The sequence below is a fragment of the Ambystoma mexicanum genome, chromosome 6q (assembly GCF_040938575.1).
Source record: "Ambystoma mexicanum isolate Mex_15411 chromosome 6q, UKY_AmexF1_1, whole genome shotgun sequence".
NCBI classification, from domain to species: Eukaryota; Metazoa; Chordata; class Amphibia; order Caudata; family Ambystomatidae; genus Ambystoma; species Ambystoma mexicanum.
The window spans coordinates 1,168,972,494-1,168,992,251 of record NC_090937.1 but is presented as its reverse complement, the minus strand read 5'-3'; the positions used below and the strand labels follow the sequence as shown (position 1 = coordinate 1,168,992,251).

General features: G+C 48.3%; 1 protein-coding gene across 2 annotated transcripts in view; it reads right to left on the bottom strand.

The window, feature by feature from the left end:
• The window catches only part of PDS5A (PDS5 cohesin associated factor A), a 1,291,333-nt gene that overhangs the window by 868,118 nt on the left and 403,457 nt on the right, over positions 1-19,758 (bottom strand). For both annotated transcript variants that reach the window (XM_069631774.1, XM_069631773.1), the window contains exon 17: positions 14,994-15,109. In XM_069631774.1, the coding sequence (XP_069487875.1) occupies positions 14,994-15,109 (116 nt within the window). The remainder of the gene's footprint in view (positions 1-14,993; positions 15,110-19,758) is intronic.

Genomic DNA, 19,758 nt, shown 5'->3' with positions numbered 1-19,758 from the left:
ATGCAGAAGACACGATGAGCGTTCTGCTGCAGAGGGTGCAGAATAACGCAAAGCAAGATTCATCCACCGGGTGTGGTTTAAATAGCCTCCTGTAGTGCTTAGGTGTCTCCTTCCACAGCCAAGCCTAAGTAAGAAAAGAGTTCCTGGTAAGAAAAGAGTTCCTGCCTTCCAGAAGAGTTCCAGTGTTCTGAATCTAGGGAGTGGCTCCAGCCCCACCCAACAGGAAAAGTAGTTCCAAACAGAAGAGGATCAGAGGCTCAACTGGCAGGCAAGTAAGCAGCATGGTCTGCTGCAGGTAAGTCCACCCAAGCATTATGAGCCCGGCGCTTCCAGCGCTGGGACTGGGCATATTTATGAGCCTGGTGCCACTGGCGCCAGGACTGGGTCCAAAAGGTCCCAATTGGGACTGGTTGGCACTCGGAACCTGGGTTATGGATCTGCTTCCAAGGGAGTTGGGAAAACCCTGACCTTTTGGAAGCAGAGACCATGACAGTACCCCCCCTCAAGGCCCCTCCCAAACCGGGCTTCTCCAGGGGTTTTGGCTTGTCAGGAAATGTTCGGTGAAATCTTTTGATTAGGCGAGGAGCGTGGACATATTCAGCAGGTTCCCAGGATCTCTCTTGGGGGCCGTAGCCTTTCCAGTCAATTAGGTAGAATAGTTTAGATTTGGAGATCTTGGAGTCCAGAATGCTTTTGACTTCAAACTCGAGTTCTCCATCAACTAGGATAGGTTTTGGAGATTTGGTTAGTCGGGTTTGAGGTTGCACGGGTTTTAATAGAGAGACGTGGAAGACCGGATGTATCTTCATGTGCGGGGGCAAGTCCAACTTGACCGCTACTGGGTTTACTATGGTAGTGATGGAATAGGGACCAAGGTATCTTGGGTTGAATGTGCGTGGCCCTTTTAGAGATAGATATTTGGTGGATAACCAGACTTGATCCCCTACTTGGTAGTGAGGGGCTTCCTTCCGATGTTGATCTGCTCCTTTCTTGTATTGTTCTTTAGCCCTTTGAAGGTGAGAAACAGCTTCCTTAAAGGCTTGGGTGATTGTAGAATGCAGGTAGTCTACTGCTGGTGTTTCAAGATCTTGGAGGGGATCCAACTCCGAGGTTCGAGGGTGACTGCCGTACAAAATAAAAAACGGGGTTTTCCCAGTTCCCGAATGGACAGAGTTATTGTAGGCATACTCGGCTATCCAAAGGATATCTCTCCAAGTTTTTTCAGTTTGTTGCAGCATGCAGCGTAAATACTGTTCCAGAGTTTGATTGGTCCTCTCGGTTTGTCCGTCGGTCTGAGGGTGGTGACTGGTCGATAGTCTCACATCAATTTGAGCCGACCGACAGCAACTTCGCCAAAAATGAGAAATAAATTGACTACCTCGATCCGAAATTAGAACCGAAGGAAAACCGTGCAGTCGGACGATGTTTTCGAGAAATTCTCGGGCCAGAGTTGCTGCTGTTGGCAAGCCTTTGAGCGGAATGAAATGCGCCATCTTGGAGAATAAGTCCACGATTACTAGAATCGTATTGTATCCGGAGCATGGAGGTAGATCGGTGATGAAGTCCATAGAAAGCGTATGCCAAGGGCGAGGTGGGATGTCAATAGGGCGTAAGAGGCCTGCTGGTCTTTCCTTTTGACTCTTGTTTTGGGCGCATACTCCACAGGACATTATAAAGTCTCTGATATCTTTTTCCAAGACGGCCACCAGAAGTAGCGCTTGATCTTTTCTGAGGTCTTGGCTATACCGGGATGACCTTCCATTAAAGAGTCGTGATAACAAGAGATTACTTTTTTCTGTAAATCTGTGCTGGGTAGGTATAATCGTTCTTGGAAATACAATAAGTTGTCCTTTACTGCAAAGTCCTTTCCCTGCAGATGCCAATTCTGTATGTCTGCTGGAGTTACAAGTTGCCTGGCTTTATCCTTAACTTCCTCTATGGATTCTGTGGCGATTACACCCAGAATTCTTTGTTCGGGAATGATTGGTACAGGTTTAGGGTTGATCAAGTGTTCTTCCACTCCCATCCGAGAAAGGGCATCGGCTTTACCGTTCTTTGTACCAGGTCGATAGGTAATTATGAAGTCAAACTCGGCAAAGAATAATGGCCAACGGAGTTGTCTAGAGGATTGGGCTTTTGCGGTTTTCAAATATTGCAGGTTTCGGTGATCCGTAATCACAGTAACGGTGTGTCGGTCCCCCAGCAGATAATGCCGCCAAGCCTTAAAGGCAGACTTGATAGCCAGAAGTTCCTTGTCAGTAATCGTGTAATTGACTTCAGGAGGCGAGAATTTGCGGGACCAAAATGCCACGGGATGCAACTGATTGGTTACCGGGTCCTTTTGTGATAGAACTGCCCCCATGGCAAGGCTTGAAGCATCAGTTTCCACGATGTAGGGGAGTTCGGGGCGAGGGTGTTTTAAGATTGGTGCAGAGATAAATTTAGTCTTCAAATCCTGGAAAGCTTGTTCCGCCTCGGTAGACCATTCAAAACGTTTGTTTTTCTTTAACAAGGCAGTGATGGGCTGGACTATTCGAGAGAACTCGGGGATAAACCTGCGGTAAAAGTTAGCGAAGCCTAACATGCTTTGCACACCTTTTACGGAGGATGGTGATGGCCATTTGAGAACTGCATCGACCTTCTTTGAATCCATACGCACTCCGCCAGGTGATAATATGAATCCCAAGAATTCAACTTCAGTCACGTTGAAAACACATTTTTCCAACTTAGCGAAAAGTTTGTGTTGACGCAATCTTTCGAGGACCATTTTCACGTGTTTCCGATGTTCAGATTCCGATGAAGAATAAACGAGAATGTCGTCGATGTAAACAACAACACACACATCTATGAGCTCTCTGAGGACATCGTTCATAAAATATTGAAAGGCGGCTGGGGCATTGCAAAGTCCGAAGGGCATGACCTGATATTCAAATAGCCCATACTTGGTGCGGAAGGCCGTCTTCCATTCATCGCCCTCTTTTACTCGTACCAAGTGGTAAGCTCCTCTAAGATCCAGCTTTGTATATATGCATGCTTTTCTGACTTGGTCCAGGAGTTCAGGGATCAAAGGTAACGGATATCTATTCTTAACGGTGATCTGGTTCAGGGAGCGATAATCGATACAAGTTCTAAGGTCTCCTTCCTTTTTTGGAACGAAGAACAAAGCTGAAGAGGCAGGGGACTTGGAAGGACGAATAAACCCATTTGCCAGGTATTGATCCAGGTATTGTCGAAGGTGAAGGTTCTCAGGCTCGGTGAGGGCATAAATTCTACTACAAGGAGGAGTAGATCCAGGTATCAGGTCTATCTGGCAGTCATAAGACCTATGAGGAGGTAGAGAGTTAGCCTGCTCCTTCCGGAAAACATCTTGGTATTCTAGGTATTCGGGAGGTAACTGGGGAGTCTCTGAAGAAATTGCTGCCAGTGCAACACCAGGTGGAGGGTGACAAGTAGAGACACATTCTGGAAACTGGACCGTTCTTGCTCGCCAATCGATCAGAGGATTGTGTTTCTCTAACCAAGGTATTCCTAGAATAATCTGGAACTGAGGGGCCTTGATCACATCGAACACGATCTTCTCATGGTGTCCATCTTGACTTACTAGCGTCACCTCTTGAGTGGTATGCGTTACTGGCCCGGAGGCTATCTCCGTACCATCCACCGTAGTAATGACGTCCTTTACAGCCTTGGGACAAAGAGTTAGATTCATCCTCAAAACCATTTCATGATCCACATAATTGCCGATGGCACCGCTGTCGACGTAAGCTTCAATTGCATGTAATCGATCCGGATTATCAGGGCTAATGAGGACCATAGGTATCACGAAATGCGAGGTCACGGAACTGGTTTTCACGCTCGGCAAGAGGACCTCTATTCTTGTTGGGCGAGGTCGTTTCCCTGCTCAGAGTTTGTAACTGTGGTAACTGCAGCTCCTACTGCCTTCTTGGCAGGTTTCACCTGACAGTCTCGAAGAAAGTGCCCCGAGTTTCCGCAATATAGGCATAATTGCAACTGTTTTCTCCTTTCCCGCTCCCTTTGTGTTAGAGGACCTTTCAGACCCCCTATTTGCATGGGTTCCCCGGAGTCTACTCCTTTGGATGGAGTTGGCGGTTTGGAAAATACTCGAGCATCAAACTTGGAACGATCGGCCTTCCTGTTCTGCAGTCTGTGATCTATTTGAACGACCAAGTCTATATAATCCGAACAGTCTTGTGGGGGATTCACTACTTGGGCTAAAACGTCTTTGAGCTCTCCACGTAGACCTCTATAAAACAGCGTAATCCTTTTGTCCTCAGGCCATTGAGTTTCCACTATTAGTCTATTGAAAGATGCAATATAAGCCAAAAGGTCTTGATTACCCTGTCGCAACGAAAGAAGCTCATTGTCCAAGGCCTGCCCCTGTGCATGTCTTGCGAACAGTTTTTCCATACTAAGCTGAAAGGCTTGAAAATCATGGAGAACCGGATCATCTTGATTAACTAGAGGGATCGACCAGTCTGCCGCATTGCCACTAAGGTACGAAAGTACAAAAGCTACTTTAGCTTGATCAGTTGGAAAGGCTGCTGGCCGGCATAAGAAGTGCAACCGGCACTGATTGATAAATACCGCAAACCTCTTTGGGTCACCAGAAAATCGTTCGGGCGGAGCCAGAGGTACATTCCCAGGTAGGTTGATCTGTACTGGATTCATAGAGGATGTTGAAGGAAGATTTTCCCCTGATGCGGGTAGCGGGGTCTGTCCGGCTTGTGACTGAAGCAATTGTCTAGCAAGATCATCTGTTCTCTCCTTGGAAATAATTAGTTCCCTTCTTAGAGCGTTCGTTTCCTGACAAGCTGCATGCACTTCTGCCCTTAGTTCCCCAAGTAACCGGGCTAGGTGGTCAGTATCCGAGGTTTCCATAGCGCCTGGGCGAGAGTTTTGCGGTAGGCTTTGCGTTCTGTAACGCTCACCTGATTCTCGCAGAGGCGCCGGTCTTGACTGGGCGACTACCGTATCTTCAAAGGTGATGTGCAGCACCCGGTTGGCTCTTTGGGCTGGACCTCTGTGCCCTGTATGCCTGACGTGCAGAGAAGATGTCTGCAGATAGAAAATACGGGGTTAATGAACTGGGGTTATTGGGGTGTCCCTATCTCTTTCCTCTTCTCCTCTCCTGTAGACCCCCACAGGTTAACGCTCTCACCTTAGGTAAGTGAATGCCGAGCTCTCCATCTGCCTCGGGGCAGTGTGCTGTAACCAGTTTCTTCACTGGATAGGTAGCGCAGGCCTCTTGACTTCAGAGGACTGCTGTCCGTCGTTTACTGCACGAACGGTAAGTTTCGAGTAACTCAAATGTCTTTAAAGTCTTTAATAATGATGTCTCTTGTTTTGCAGGGTTCCGGCGATGGCGGATGACGGGCTGAAGTGAGTTGAAGATGGAGCCCGTGTGATGAATAGAAGCGCCTGGAAGCACGTAAGTAAGCGCTTGTTGCCAGCTTCACGATGCGCTCTAACTGTCTTTTATTTTGCAGGTACAAGTTCGGAGCGGCTGCAGGGTGCCGGGAAACCCACTGGGTTAGATGTGGAAAGGAGTAATGGCACGTGAGTATTAAAGTTCCCCAATGTCTTTAAACGCACCTTGTTTTGTCTTTCAGATGCGGGATGCAGCGCCGACGGCCTCCGGAGCGTGCGAAGAGTTGGTAAGCCTTTGCCTTTCAGATGCCGGAATGCTAACCTGTTCTTTCTTGTCTTTATAGGAGTTGCTGAAGACTGAATTCAGGATGGTACGCCTTTTTCCTTAGGCCCAGGACCGGATGCAGAAGACACGATGAGCGTTCTGCTGCAGAGGGTGCAGAATAACGCAAAGCAAGATTCATCCACCGGGTGTGGTTTAAATAGCCTCCTGTAGTGCTTAGGTGTCTCCTTCCACAGCCACGCCTAAGTAAGAAAAGAGTTCCTGGTAAGAAAAGAGTTCCTGCCTTCCAGAAGAGTTCCAGTGTTCTGAATCTAGGGAGTGGCTCCAGCCCCACCCAACAGGAAAAGTAGTTCCAAACAGAAGAGGTTCAGAGACTCAACTGGCAGGCAAGTAAGCAGCATGGTCTGCTGCAGGTAAGTCCACCCAAGCATTATGAGCCCGGCGCTTCCAGCGCTGGGACTGGGCATATTTATGAGCCTGGTGCCACTGGCGCCAGGACTGGGTCCAAAAGGTCCCAATTGGGACTGGTTGGCACTCGGAACCTGGGTTATGGATCTGCTTCCAAGGGAGTTGGGAAAACCCTGACCTTTTTGGAAGCAGAGACCATGACAGGGGCCTCGTAGGTTTACTGGACATCCTGCCCCTGAAATTAGCCTCCAAAGGAGGAACCTCGCCAATGCCGGTAACAGAGGAGTTACGGTCGATGGCCTCTCCCTGTGCCCCCCTAAACAGAACCGGTAACCCTGCGAGCGTGGGAAATTTGAGGAATCCACCTCACAGACAAGACCTTAACAGGCATCTCAGTTCCGTTTGTACATACCTCAGCCTCGTTAAGAGGAACCGCGGTACAGAGTCCGGTCATAATAGCTCCCCCGAGAGGGGCCTCGAACCATGGTGCGAGACAGAACAAGTTACTCTCTTACCTGCTAACGTTCTTTCGATGGGATGGTCCGAAGACGTATTCCATATCTATGACCGTAATCACCACAGCTGTGCTGCTTCGGAAAATCATTTGGCGTCTGCGTCCTGCGTCGATGACGTCAATACGCCGCCCTAGAGGACCTCCTCCGACGTCACTGGATGTTATAAGTAGGACGCACAATGCCCGTAGCCTCAGTTGTAGTTTTTTCCCCCAGAACGTGTGGCACCAGTCTTCTGCCAGTCTGACCACACAAAGCCTTGCGGAAACGCAAGCTGCAATCGCATAAGAAATTCTGTAGCGGGAAAGGCAGGGAGGGAGTGATATGGAATACGTTGTCGGATCATCCCATCGAAAGAACGTTACCAAGTAAGAGAGTAACTTGTCGAGGGGATTGGGTCCTCCGACGTATTCCATATCTATGACTGACTCCCAAAGCAGTACCAATGCAAGGAGGTGGAGAAAGAATTTAGAATACAGAAATTTAGAATGCCCAATCAAATTGCAGAGCAAAGGTCCGCCTTGCCAAAGGCCAGATCCTGGCCACGGATGGAATCAAGGGAATAGTGACGTACAAAGGTATGGACCGAAGCCCAGGTGGCTGCATCACAGATGTTACGAATAGGAACACCCCTCTGTAGGGCAGTAGAGGCAGCCATACCCCTGGTAGAATGGCCCGCAAGCCGACCGGTGGGTCCTTACCCGCCAAGCGGTAACACTCAGAAATAGCCAGAATAATCCAGCGAGACAAAGTCTGCTTAGTCACAGCTTGTCCCAAACGCTTTCCAGCGTAACCAATGAAGAGTTGATCGTCCACTCTGACCCGGGACATGCGTGAAAAATAAAAGCATAAAGCTCTCCTAGGATCGAACCTATGGAGCCTCTCTCCTCTTCCTTACCAGGATGTGGAGGAGGATAAAATGCCGGAAGAACAAGCTTCTGGCCTAAATGAAATTCTGACACCACCTTCGGAAGAAAGGAAGGACGAACTCTAAGGACAACCCTTTCCTTATGAAATACAGTGAAGGGTGGCTTAACTGAAAGTGCCTGTAACTCAATCACTCTGCGAGCAAAAGTGACCACAACCAAAAGTACAGTTTTAAGAGTTAACAGTCTCAAAGGGCACAAATGCAAAGGCACAAACGCAGCACCCATCAGAAACTTGAGGACAAGGTTCAAATCCCAACCGGGCACCTGGAAAGGTGACGGAGGGAACCCATTAGTGAGCCCTTTTAGAAACTGAGAAATTAAAGGAATTTTAAAATAAGAACACTCTTCAGACAAGTGCTTAAATATGGACAGCACCGCCAGGTAACCTTTAACGGTACCCACTTGCAAGCCCCTGTGGGCTAAAGAAAGCAAAAAAGACAGAACCACAGGAATGTCACATGCAAAAGGATCCACATTCTTAACCCTGCACCAGTTGCAGAACTTTCTCCCGCAAGGCTTTGGACGTAAGCAACTGGCAGTCCACAATCATCCTTGCCATGGGCCTCCCCGAGGCACCAGAGGCAGGCGTCGTGCGAGACCGTCGCCGACATCTTGGACCCGCAGTCCCCACACTTCTTGAAGCCCGGACGCGGGGTGGAAGACGAGGTAGACATCACGAAGGATAACTTAACAAATTAACAGGTTCGAAGAACCGATAAAGAACAGAAACTCCAAAGAGTCGAGGCGCGCCGAGATCTCTGAAGCGAACACGGTCATGGAAAAAATGGAACCGAGGTCCTCAAGGGCAGCGTATCAACGTCAGACACGCAGGACGCAGACGCCGAAAGATTTTCCGAAGCAGCACAGCTGTGGTGATTACTGTCATAGATATGGGATACGTTGAAGGACCCAATCCCCTCGAAAGCCTCAGAGGCCTCAGTGCGCACCCCGGTGTCTGTGTGGGAAGCTCCTGACAAGGAGACCTCTGAGCGCACTCCGGTACCCAACGCCTCAGCACGACTATGCTGGCTATTAGCACCTGATCGGTGAACCTCGGATCGTGATCCGGTATAGGCAGGCCCCTCACGGAAGCCCTCAGAAAACCCTGGTACGCCTATTAGGCCTGCGTGGCACCTCAGGGAAACCCACGGTGGCAGAGATTTTTAAGCCCCTCCCGGACCTGGAGGACCCCGGGAAAGAGTCCCCCAGCCGGGCTCCTCTGAAAAGTAAGGAACTTATGGGGCGTCTCTTCTTTCCGTCGATGAAGAGTTAGAAATGCGGCAGACAGATCGAGCAGCAACACTGCTCCAAATCCCACCTGATCCAACAGACGAGCCAGGTCGTCCATTACAGAGTTTAGGACAGACTCTGTTCCTCTTCCCGGACAGAAGCCCGATTGAAAATGGTCAAAGAACCCAGATGTCTCAAGGAAGGTGCAAAGAAGTGGGAATACCAAGGCTTTCAGCAACTTCATGAGGAACGGGAGGAGCGAGATGGGACGGAAGTTTGCAAGTGTAGCAGGATCAAGAGATATAGTCATAGGATACAAGGTTGCATTTTCAACTAAGGTTTGATACACATATTCATTTGATTACAGTTTGTATATTTCTCTTCCACAGGTGGTACAGGCTGGTGGCCTAGCGTGCATTTATATGGTGGCTTCATAGGAGGCTTGGATACTGCATTCGAGTAATACCCGCCTGTGTCGTTGGTGCCATTAGAGCCACATTCCCCAGTGGACCACCCCATCGTAATCTCCAGTCTATTCTCGGCCCGTCTGTCCGCTCTCAATCCATCTCCCTCCCTTCCGGTCCAAACTGATGGGGCTTGACTGTGGTGTCCCTCAAGGGTCTGCTCTCTCCCCAATACTTTTTAATATCTACATTCCACCGCTCCTGTCCCTCATTTGTTCTCATGGCTTTTGCTATTATTCTTATGAAGACCATACACAGATTCTGCTGTGCCCCGATCTTACTTGCCCTGACACAGCCGCCTGTCTTTAATGTTTGGAAGATCTGGGGGCTTGGATGACAGCCAATTGGCTTAAGCTAAATGGAAACAAAACAGAGGTGCTGGTTGTGCGCACCAACACTCCCTTTTGTTTTGGACAAGCGATTTTTGGCCCACATCTCTGGGCCCTTTTCCCCTTCCGTCACCCTCTGTCCGAAATTTGGGGGTACTAATTACATCTTCCCTGTCAATGCACGAGCAGGTTGCTGCAGTCTGCAAAGGTGGTCACTTTAAATTACCCATTCTGTGTAAAGTGCTCCCCTACATCCAGGAAAAATTCAGGTACCTGTGGTGGCTGCCCTTGTGCCGAGTGCAGTGGATTCCTGTAACTCGTTCTACTTGGCTCAGCCGCGGTTTCTTATAAAACGCCTCCAACTTCTGCATAACGCAGTCGCCAGGGCTGTGCTGCGCCCCCCATACGGGGAACATATGACCCCTTTGCTCACACAACTCGACTGGCTTCGAGTGGAGCAGCAGGTTTTGTTGCAGTCACTGTCTTGTCCACTGCCCTCTCTCAGGCATAGGGGCAGAATATCTTCAAATTTCTTTTTTCGGTATGCGCCATCTCGTTGCCTTTGTTCTCAGTCAGCTTACGTAGTGGCAGTGCCCCGGGTTAGACTCTTGTGTTGGCCGCCAAAGAATGGAATGCCCCGTCTTCTGCTCTCCGTACCACTGTGGACTACCTTCTATTCCGCCGCCTTCTGAAAACTCATCTCTTTTAGTTCCCCTTGACATGCCTTAACTGCCAGCGCCATGCCGCCTTTGGCAAACGTGCGATCTTGAAATTCAGATAACCTAGTTGCCAGTACAAATGTTACTTCAAGGATCAATCAACTTGGGCTTTAAAGTGTAGACACATTACAAAAGTGAACAGCTATGCATTCCATAACGTTTGGGGCACAGAGAAATATTGTTTTAGTTGTACGTGAAAGACACATAAGATGATCACTATGATTTCCCCAAATCGTGGGTGATGTATAGAATTGCAAGACTACATTAATTTGGTGGTGATAGATCAAAGTTACGACAATATAGGAGACAGACAAGAAAGGTTAGTGTCCTCTGTGGTCAAAGTGACATCAAATCTAGAGTACACTTACTCGTTACTTGGATTGCGAGGGCGAACTGTTGCACAAATTTTGCACATAAGCACCATCATAATCCTTAATACGGAGAAGTCATGCAGCTCGGTAATGCATACTGCAGTGTCTCTTCTTCCGATATGTAGGCCAAGCATCCAGATTTCTCTGCATCAGCAGTTCTCTTCCTCGGTTGGCATGACCTTGCACCGATTGCAGGTACACCAGGTGGAAATGTCTTCCATGCGACTAGGCTCAGGCTCTTTATCCAGTGATTCGTCCTCCCAACTGTTGTCTGAAGCCCCATCGTTTCTGCATCTTTCTCTTTCGACTAATTCTGTCTCAGAATACTCCGGCTCGTACTGGTAGGGCTGTATTGTTGGCATTATACAACAAAATTCAAATAGATAGTAATGATAACACTAGTATCTGTTTGCACGGGCTACGAGCAACGAAGATAGCTGAAAAGAGCAGAAACGAGCCACAGGATACACAAAAAAAGAACAAAACAAATTGATAAAGCTACTCTGATGTAGTCTGATGAGAAGCAGTCTGTTTATACTTGAGGAAAGAGGCGTCTAGCCATTTCGATCGAGACCCGTCATTAGCTGGAGCGAAGAGAAAGTTGACACGAGACGTGCATTGGGGTTGTGAAATGGCCCGTACGCGTCTAGTGATGTCTATTCAGGGGCGAGGGATATGATTTTGTGCCCCCAGGGCAGCTCACCTTAGGGCGATGCGGCAACGTATAAGATTAGCACAAGATGACCGCACCCTGCTGCCTGATTTCGCATGTGTAAAAGTGAGGAAAACTAGGGTAAGGTGCATAGGAAATGTTTTTACGATCGACCAACGTTTGCTTAAAACCACATGCCCGAACGCGCGGGACAATAATATTTTTGAGCGCAATATTCCTTTAATGATATCATGAGTGCTAGTGTTTGGCGTGGCTAGTTCCTTAAATATGGCAAATCGCTCTTTCAATTCGGATTTGGCGTTCTAAAGTCTAGTGTTATAAGAGGTGGATTTCGCTACTGTAATGTCTTTTTTGTACTGGGTGGCAAGTTTCTTGTGGGCCAGTAGGGTGGTGTCCTGGGGGTTAGATTGCCAGTTTTTTAGAGCTAGGAGTTTGAGGGAGCGCAATTCATTGAGTTCCGTCGTGAACCAAGAGTTAACGTGTATTTTTCTTTTGGCTCTTTTTTCAAGAGGGCCAATCGTTTCGATTGCTTCTTTGGTTGTAGAGTTCTGCCAGGGCAATGGAGAGTGGGGGCTTGAGGGCAGAGGCATCTAGGAGTGGAAGGATATTGTTTTTGGTTAGTTTGCGCGCACTTCTTGCAAAGGCACGAGGCGCTGGTGTGGTTGGTATGACTGTTTTTAAGGCGGCAGGAATGGAGAAGTGAAAAAGGTGGTGGTCCGTCCAGGGACAAGAGGTGTTGGAGCTGATGTCAACATTGTAGTTATGGTCCGCTACCCACACTAGGGTGTGTCCTTTGGTGTGAGTGGGGTTAGAAATTCGTTGTTCGAAACCCAGGTCTTGAAGCGCTTTGCTCATTGATTTAGCTTGTTTGTCCTTTGGGTCATTGAGGCCAAGGTTAAGGTCCCCCAGTAGTAGGGACTTGGTATTTTTCAGGTTGCTGCCCAATAGGTGGAGGAGGTTGTCCTGAAAGTCAAGTAGTGGGCTTGGCGGCCGATAGATGACGTGGATGGCAATCGTGCAGTTAGGCGAGAGGAGGAGTTTCACAGTGAGGGAATACACATTGCCTCCTATTGGGGAGTTGACCTGTCTGATCGATAGGAAATCCTTATGTAAGAGAGCCACCCCCCCTCCTTTAGGAGAGCAGTCTGTTCTGCCGGAGAAGGGTGTACCCTGGTGGGAGGGCTATGGAAATAGCTGCCCCGCTGCTTCTTGTAGCCAGGATTCAGTGATAGCGGGGCCATCAAGATCTAAGTTAGAAAGCAGGTCACAGATTTCATTAGCGTGCACAGGCAGCAAGCATATGTTTAATAGAGTAAAATGGATGAGTGAGGTGTTGGGTGCTGGCCTGGCTGGTTTAGTGGTGGCTGGTGCAAAGTGATGTTTTTTGCTGGTGGTGCTGCTGGAAAGGCAGGTGTGGTTAGTGTTGTATGGGGGCGAAGGGGGGTGGGTGTAGGCCTAGTGTTTATTGGCAAAATTCAGCTGGGCTGTGCGCAATCCTATTAAATTCCTGCTAGTGGTGGACCTGGGACGTGCGAAATGCGCCTTGGTTTCTGTGTAATCGTTCTGCCGGGAGGGATTGTGGGCCACATCATAGGGGGTTGGTAGGAGTTATCAGAGCGTTTGTCTGAAAACTGATAAAGGAAGGAAGGATGTGGGTGGAATGTCCTTCGGATTGGGTGGTATGCGGCCATAGCTGGGTTGTAGCGATGGAGATTGGGGCAAGGGCCAGACATTAGTATAGAAGGTATGCTAATGGCGTCAGGGTGCAGAGGTGGGGGTCTACTGTCAGCAATAGTAATAAGATACTGTTTCTTAGAAATGCGATGGGTCTGCAGGGACGATAAGTGGTACAAGACTTTCCAAGTGTTAACAAGGCACATGGTATGATCGCTGGGATGTATACAGGCAAACTGCAAAGCGACAAGTTTTTGCCAGTACGTAGTTGTGGGCTAGTATGGTAGCAATCGTACACATTGGAAGATTAGCAGAGTTTTATCATAACAGCTTATGACAAGAGGATATACAACTGAAATTTGAGGAGCAGCTATGGAGCGCAGTAATGGTCTCTTTCCCCTGGCACAGTCCTGGGTGGTGGGACACCTCTCCCTGAGGGGCCAGTGGGCCTCCCTCTTCTTGACTGCCGCCTCCACCCCCACCACCCCATACCCCACCCCCCAAACCCCCGCAGTGACACCTCTTCCTTCGCCTTGACAGGGATGCACTCCTCCTCCTGTGGGCTCAAAGCCAGCTCGTCGCCAGTGTTGTAATGATGAAACCTTGAAGGCAGCAGGTAAGTTCATTCATTTAATAAGTATCAAGGTAATGAGGTGACATCGGGTGATCATTTATGCAATAGGAACAAAGTAAGGAAACTGGGCCCACTGGCACCCACCACCCAGGCTACATAGTTCTAACTGCCTGGGTGAAACATCAAGTTGAACACCAACATTCCACATAAACAGTAAGGGAGTAGTTTCTTACCTGTAACTCCATTTCTCCAGCGTTTTTATCTGTCATGGATTCACATGCTGTGAATATTCCCCGTCAGGCTGGGAATATTCACAGCATGTGAATCCATGAAAGATCCACTGCTGGAGAAGGGAGTAGTTTCTTAGCTGTAACTATTTCTCCAGCGTTGGTTGGTATCTTTCTTGGATTCACATGCTGTGAATACTCCCAGCCTGACAACAGGGAATATTCACAGCAAAGTGAATCCATGAAAGATCCAATGCTGGAGAACCACTCTATAATGACATCACACAGACTCCAAGCAACCTCACAGGACTCCAGTTCACACAGAGGAAAAGAAACAACACACCTCCTTTCCTTACATGCATACAAGACACACCACAACCAAGCAAAGGTACGAATCCAAGAGAGAACAATACAACACGGTGCAAGGGTGTTTATTGCAGTTTTGATGTGCCCTAGGGCTGTCCCCTTCTCACTTTGTAATGAACCTCCTCCCAGCCGTTCATAAACCTCTAGGTTAGTGCTACTGAATGTTGAACCCTAAAACTCTTGAACTCTAAAAACCCTGGCTTATACTAGAGATCATACTTTAAATGCTGGATGTCTAAACTCCCTCAGGGACATCACAAACTGTGCCAACTCTATTCAGTTGCTAGTGATCTACTCTGGTGTGGGATGGAGCCTGGCAAGAACAGTGTGGTTCAGGCTTTGGCCAATATGCCCATTCTCAACTCTCTCATCTCTATCCTTCCACCACTTTCCTGGACCTTCCATGTCTCACACTACTCCCGACATGGGTCACTGCATGCCACCCCCCCCCCCAACCCCTCGGCTGTCGCATGGCTCAAAAATCCCCCCGCCCCACACTTCACAAATTAATTTCCAAATTTCCAACAGCATGGCACTATGGCACTTTGGCAAAAAAATATTTTTACAAGTGACGCTCCACTTTTTTCCTCATTTCTTGATCGTTATATTTTGCTTTGGTCATTTGCCTAGCTTTGGCATAAACTCAGAAAAGTTGCAGCACGTAATTGGCCAGGACCATACAATTCTCTGCAATTCAAGGATAAACAATATCTGCAAAGAACAGACTAGCCACAATTAGCTTAAAATTAGCTTCAACACAACCGCAAAAAAAAAAAAATTATCTTGGACAGCTTTAAATCAATATATCGAATAACGAAATAAATTTAGCACATTTCTCCATCCTACCTGATGGCTTCTGAGTCTATATGCACAGGTGCAATCCTTTCCAAAAGGAATTTAACCATTTCCAGAAATGGATTTGTTGGCTGCTTGGGATTTCCAAGCTTTCTTGCTATTTCTCTCTGTGAAAAAGAAAAATATTGAGGTATTTAACAATGAGCAATTTCATAGGTTATGCCAGAAAAAGATTAACCACTAACTTTGTGCAGCACAATACACGACCACTGACTGAAAGGAGGCCCCTTTAGCAACAACTTGCACTATCTGATCTAGGGATAACAGTTAAACAAGATGTGGCCTCTAATGGCCAGACATACTGGGTTCAAATATTTCAAAGAGACTGCCAAAGACAATACTAAAAAAGCAGGCTAAAACTACTTCTTTCTAGCAGAGTGGCTTCAGCAATCTGTGGGGGTTGAAAATGGGCATGTGTTGAGAGCTTTGTAAATAAAGGGGTTGAGCACATGGCTCACAAGGCACTATGGGGGCAAAAGTGCAAAAGGCGTATAGAAGCACATATCTTTCTGACCATCTACAGAAATAGATAATTGGGGGATGCTAAAGAAGGCACTGAAGGGAATGGTAAGAGAACACAACACTACTTCACCAGACTAACTATAGCATTGATGCAAGCTACCTAATATTTAAAGTATGAGTTGGAAGTTGTATAATGTGAGTTGAGGTTTATTTTGCAGAGTGGTTGACTTTAAACTAAAGAAATAATTTGGGCTGAGAGTTTTTACCTTGCGGTTTGCTAAGATTACTAGAATATGGCCTGGTGGGCCGATTTTTGGAGGCCACCCTAGTTTGATGAACAGGGAGCTCCGAGAGGTTAGTCAAAACCCGTATCAATTCATGTGGCTGAGCAGTTCAGGATCAGTCTCTGGAGATTGTTACTCAGATTTTCCCAAATGACTGTATTGTCTGGGGCTGGAGGTAGAGGACAATCTTTTGCTGTGTGTTCTAGTGAGAGGAGACTATGATTCGCAGGCCAGGGATTCTTTATTCTTTTGAATTCTCTCTATCGCTCTGCCTCACTCAGTTCACATCCCCTACGGCCCTCCTGGTCCCACTTGGCCATTCCTTGATGATCTTGGGTAACTCCTCAATTCCCTTTCCACTAAACATCACCCCATTCTCTTAGGTGACTTTAACCTTCCCTCTCCTACCACTTCTCAGAAATGTGTAGTTCAGTCTTTTATTAGTGAGCACGCTCTCCACTCTATCCATAACATAAACCCAAGGGGTAACTCTTTGGATTTCCTTTTCATCTCCACCTCTCTTGGTCACTAATACTACTGTTGCACCATCCATATCTGATCACTGAATTGTTTCCACACCATTTCTTTTCTACCCTATGACCTTTCCTTACCACTTGCTTTGCCCATTACTAGAAGGAATTGTAAACCTTCTGCCATCCCCATCCTTCTCTCTGACCTACAGTTCTCACTCTACTCCTTCACACCCAATGCCTGCTCTACTAACAAAGCCTTCTCCAGCTGCCAATCCCTACTATATGACTCATTTTCATCTCACTTCCCACTGCTTACTTTCACCCCTCAATCTCAGGATCCTCAACCATGGGTCACTCCATTCGTATGCTCTCTCCGCACAGACATGCGTTGGCTGCTGCGCAAATGGAGGCCATTAAAATATTATCGATAAATAATATCTGCTATTAAATATTGGATGGCGGGGCGTGGCTACGAGGGCCATGTAGGAGGATGCGTTCTGGAGGAGCTCCCGAGATCCTGCAATGATCCGGGCAAAAAAGTGCGTGAAGACGGGCCGTCGACTGCTGAAAATACACATGCCGGTGTGTGAATGATTGGGCTACGTGTGGTGAACTTCTAGATGGTGCAGGAGCGACGGCGGCAGAGATCGGTGCGGAAGATGATAAGGAACACTGGAGACAAAAGACGACACAAAATGGCCGACCAGGGTCCGGAACAAAGGAAGAAGCAGGCCGCACGGTGACCCAGCGAAAGCGGCGCACTGAGTGCACATTTGTCACTTGAGCAAACTATAGGTCCCCTGGGTCATGTCGAATAGAACGGTGAGGCCGAAGGCGAAACAGCCCACCCTAGACGACTTCACCAAGACGTCCCCGGGTCAAGACATTACCAAGAGCAGGGACAAGCTGGCTGCGAGCGGCATGACGACTTCGGGTACTAATCAAGAAATCTTGGCTGCGATTGCGGACCTAAGGGGGGCCTGGGAATCTAAGCTCGAACTAGCCGTCACTGAACTAAAAACGGCACTGGACCTCAAGGTTGGAGAGGTGCAGGAGGACGTTAACCTACTCCGACAGGATGTCAGGGCCTTGGCAGAGCGCACAGAGTCCCTTGAGAAGGAAGTCGGCCCGAATACTGCGGATTGCGCCTCCCATAAAGCCGGACTGCACGCCCTGATACAAAGAGTGGGCAACCTGGAGAGCAGAGCGGAGGAGGCGGAAGGACGAGTCCGACGAAACATCCGCATCGTGGGCCTGCCGGAGGGACTGGAGGGCCACGATCCCATGGAATTCATTGAATCCATGTTATTGCAAGAGATACCCGGAGGAGCCCTATCCCAAGGATTTGCAGTGGAAAGGACACACAGAGCCCTACAAGGAGGCCGCCACCGGGGAACCCGCCTAGGCCTGTGATCGCCAAAATTCTTAATTACCGTGACCGGGAGAGGATACTGAACACTTTCGTAAGGGAGGAACGATCACACGAGGAGCGGCAAACATCAAGGCTTACCCGGATTACACCCTGTCTGTGCAGCGTAGCCGCATGAACTTTGGGACAGTAAAACGCAGATTGAGAAAGGCGGGCCACAAATATATGTTACTTTATCCGGCAAAATTGAAAGTCATTCATAAACATAAAATTGTGTTTTTTGAAACCCCGGAGGATGCCATGGGATGGCTCGATGCGCAAGGTTGTCCCCAGGAGTCAGAAGTTCGTACGGAGAAAGAGCTCGGAAGAGATAAGTGATGCATGAAGAAGGTGCCGCAAGATGCCGTGTCACTTGAATATAGTCGCTTGCGCATCGTTCAGTAGAGAAGGTCAGACTATTGCACTATTTGTCATAAGCACTGTGGTTAATGTTGACTTAACGGGAGCCTTACGGAAGCGATTCTCTTTACCCCACAACAGTTCTAGTTAAGTGGTCATTAGGGCGACTTCACCCTACTGAGCTCTGTACATCGTTCGGTGCCTGCAGGGCTAGATGTGGGGGTGCCTGAGCTCCGAGGATGGAGCTGGGCAGCAGTTGGGGTGTGTGATGTTGGGGAAGGGACGGGTGGGGGAAGGGACGGGAAGTTGGGGTTTTGTTGTGTACATAGTTATCTGAGAGGTGGCAACTCAGTAGAGGCACCAGACAAGGGTGCCCTTGGTCCCCGATGTTATATATTCTGGCCCTAGAGCCCCTGGCAGTGTACCTCAGACAACAATATGACATGGTCGGTATTGAAGCAGGGGGAGAGAAACACCTAATATCCCTATATGCTGACGATTTGTTACTGTATTTGAAATACCCAGAGGAAAATCTTCAGTATATTCTAGAGGTTATGGAAAAGTATGCAGAGCTGTCCGGCATAGCGGTGAACCCCCAAAAATCGAGCATGTTCCCATTGGGGAGCTACATAGGAGCCCCTCTGGAACGATTGCCAGTGTTGTCCGTACCTTGGGCGGCTGATTCTTTCCGCTACCTCGGAATAGAAGTTCATCATACTGTGGAGGGGGAACACTTGCATAACACCGAGGTGGCGGTGAAGAAAATCCGCACAAATATGAAGTTTTGGGAGAAGCTGCCGCTGGCGATGATGGGGCGGGGGGCGATGCTCAAAATGGTGGTCCTGCCTAGGCTGTTACATTTCTTCAGTAATATACCATACCTGATACCCAGGAAGTTTTTTGTCAAACTGAACAGCATGTGTAGGGACTTCCTGTGGCACGGTACCCGCAATAGAGTGGCGCTATGGAAGCTACAGAACTTCCATGATAGAGGGGGCATCAAGCTGCCAAACATTGAGGCCTATTATGTAGCCAGTCAGTTGCAATATGTAGCCAGATGGCTCTCTGATGAAGAAACTCCTGAATCTAGGCTGCTTGGGCAGGACTGCACCCCGTTTTACCTAAAAGAGATCATCTGGGTTCCTAGACTTGAAAAGAACGAACGCCCGGGTATGTTGATGCTTGGGTGGAAGATGTGGCACAGAGTATGCCAACTGATGGAGAACCCGTGCCCGTGTTCCCCACAGGTGCCGCTGGTTGCCTTGGCTAGGGCAGACAACCAGCTCAGGATGATAATCACGACCTATTGGGAATCAGTTGGGCTGGCCACATTGGGAGACATATGGCAAGAAGGGGCTATTAAAGAATTTGAAGACCTGGGAGAAGAGACAGGCTTGCATGAAGGCCAATATGTCACGTATCTTAGGCTAGTGCAGACTATTCGCAAAACGTGGCCGGATACTGTACTGGCGGAAGAACCAGACGCTCTAATTGGAACAATATATGACATATCGGAGGGAGGGCACGAGATCTCTAGACTATACGAGATGGTGATGACCCGGGTGGGGAAGGATTTGACTGATCTGAGGCTGGACTGGGAAGCGGAGGTGGGGGCTCAGTTACCGATGGAATGTGGGAACGGGCCATAGGATACCACAAGAAAGTGTCCAGAAATGCTAGATTGCAGCAGATACAGTTATAGATAACGAACAGAGCCTATATGACCCCGAAGAGAATATCTAAGTTCGCAAACGCAGGAAGACAAGCAT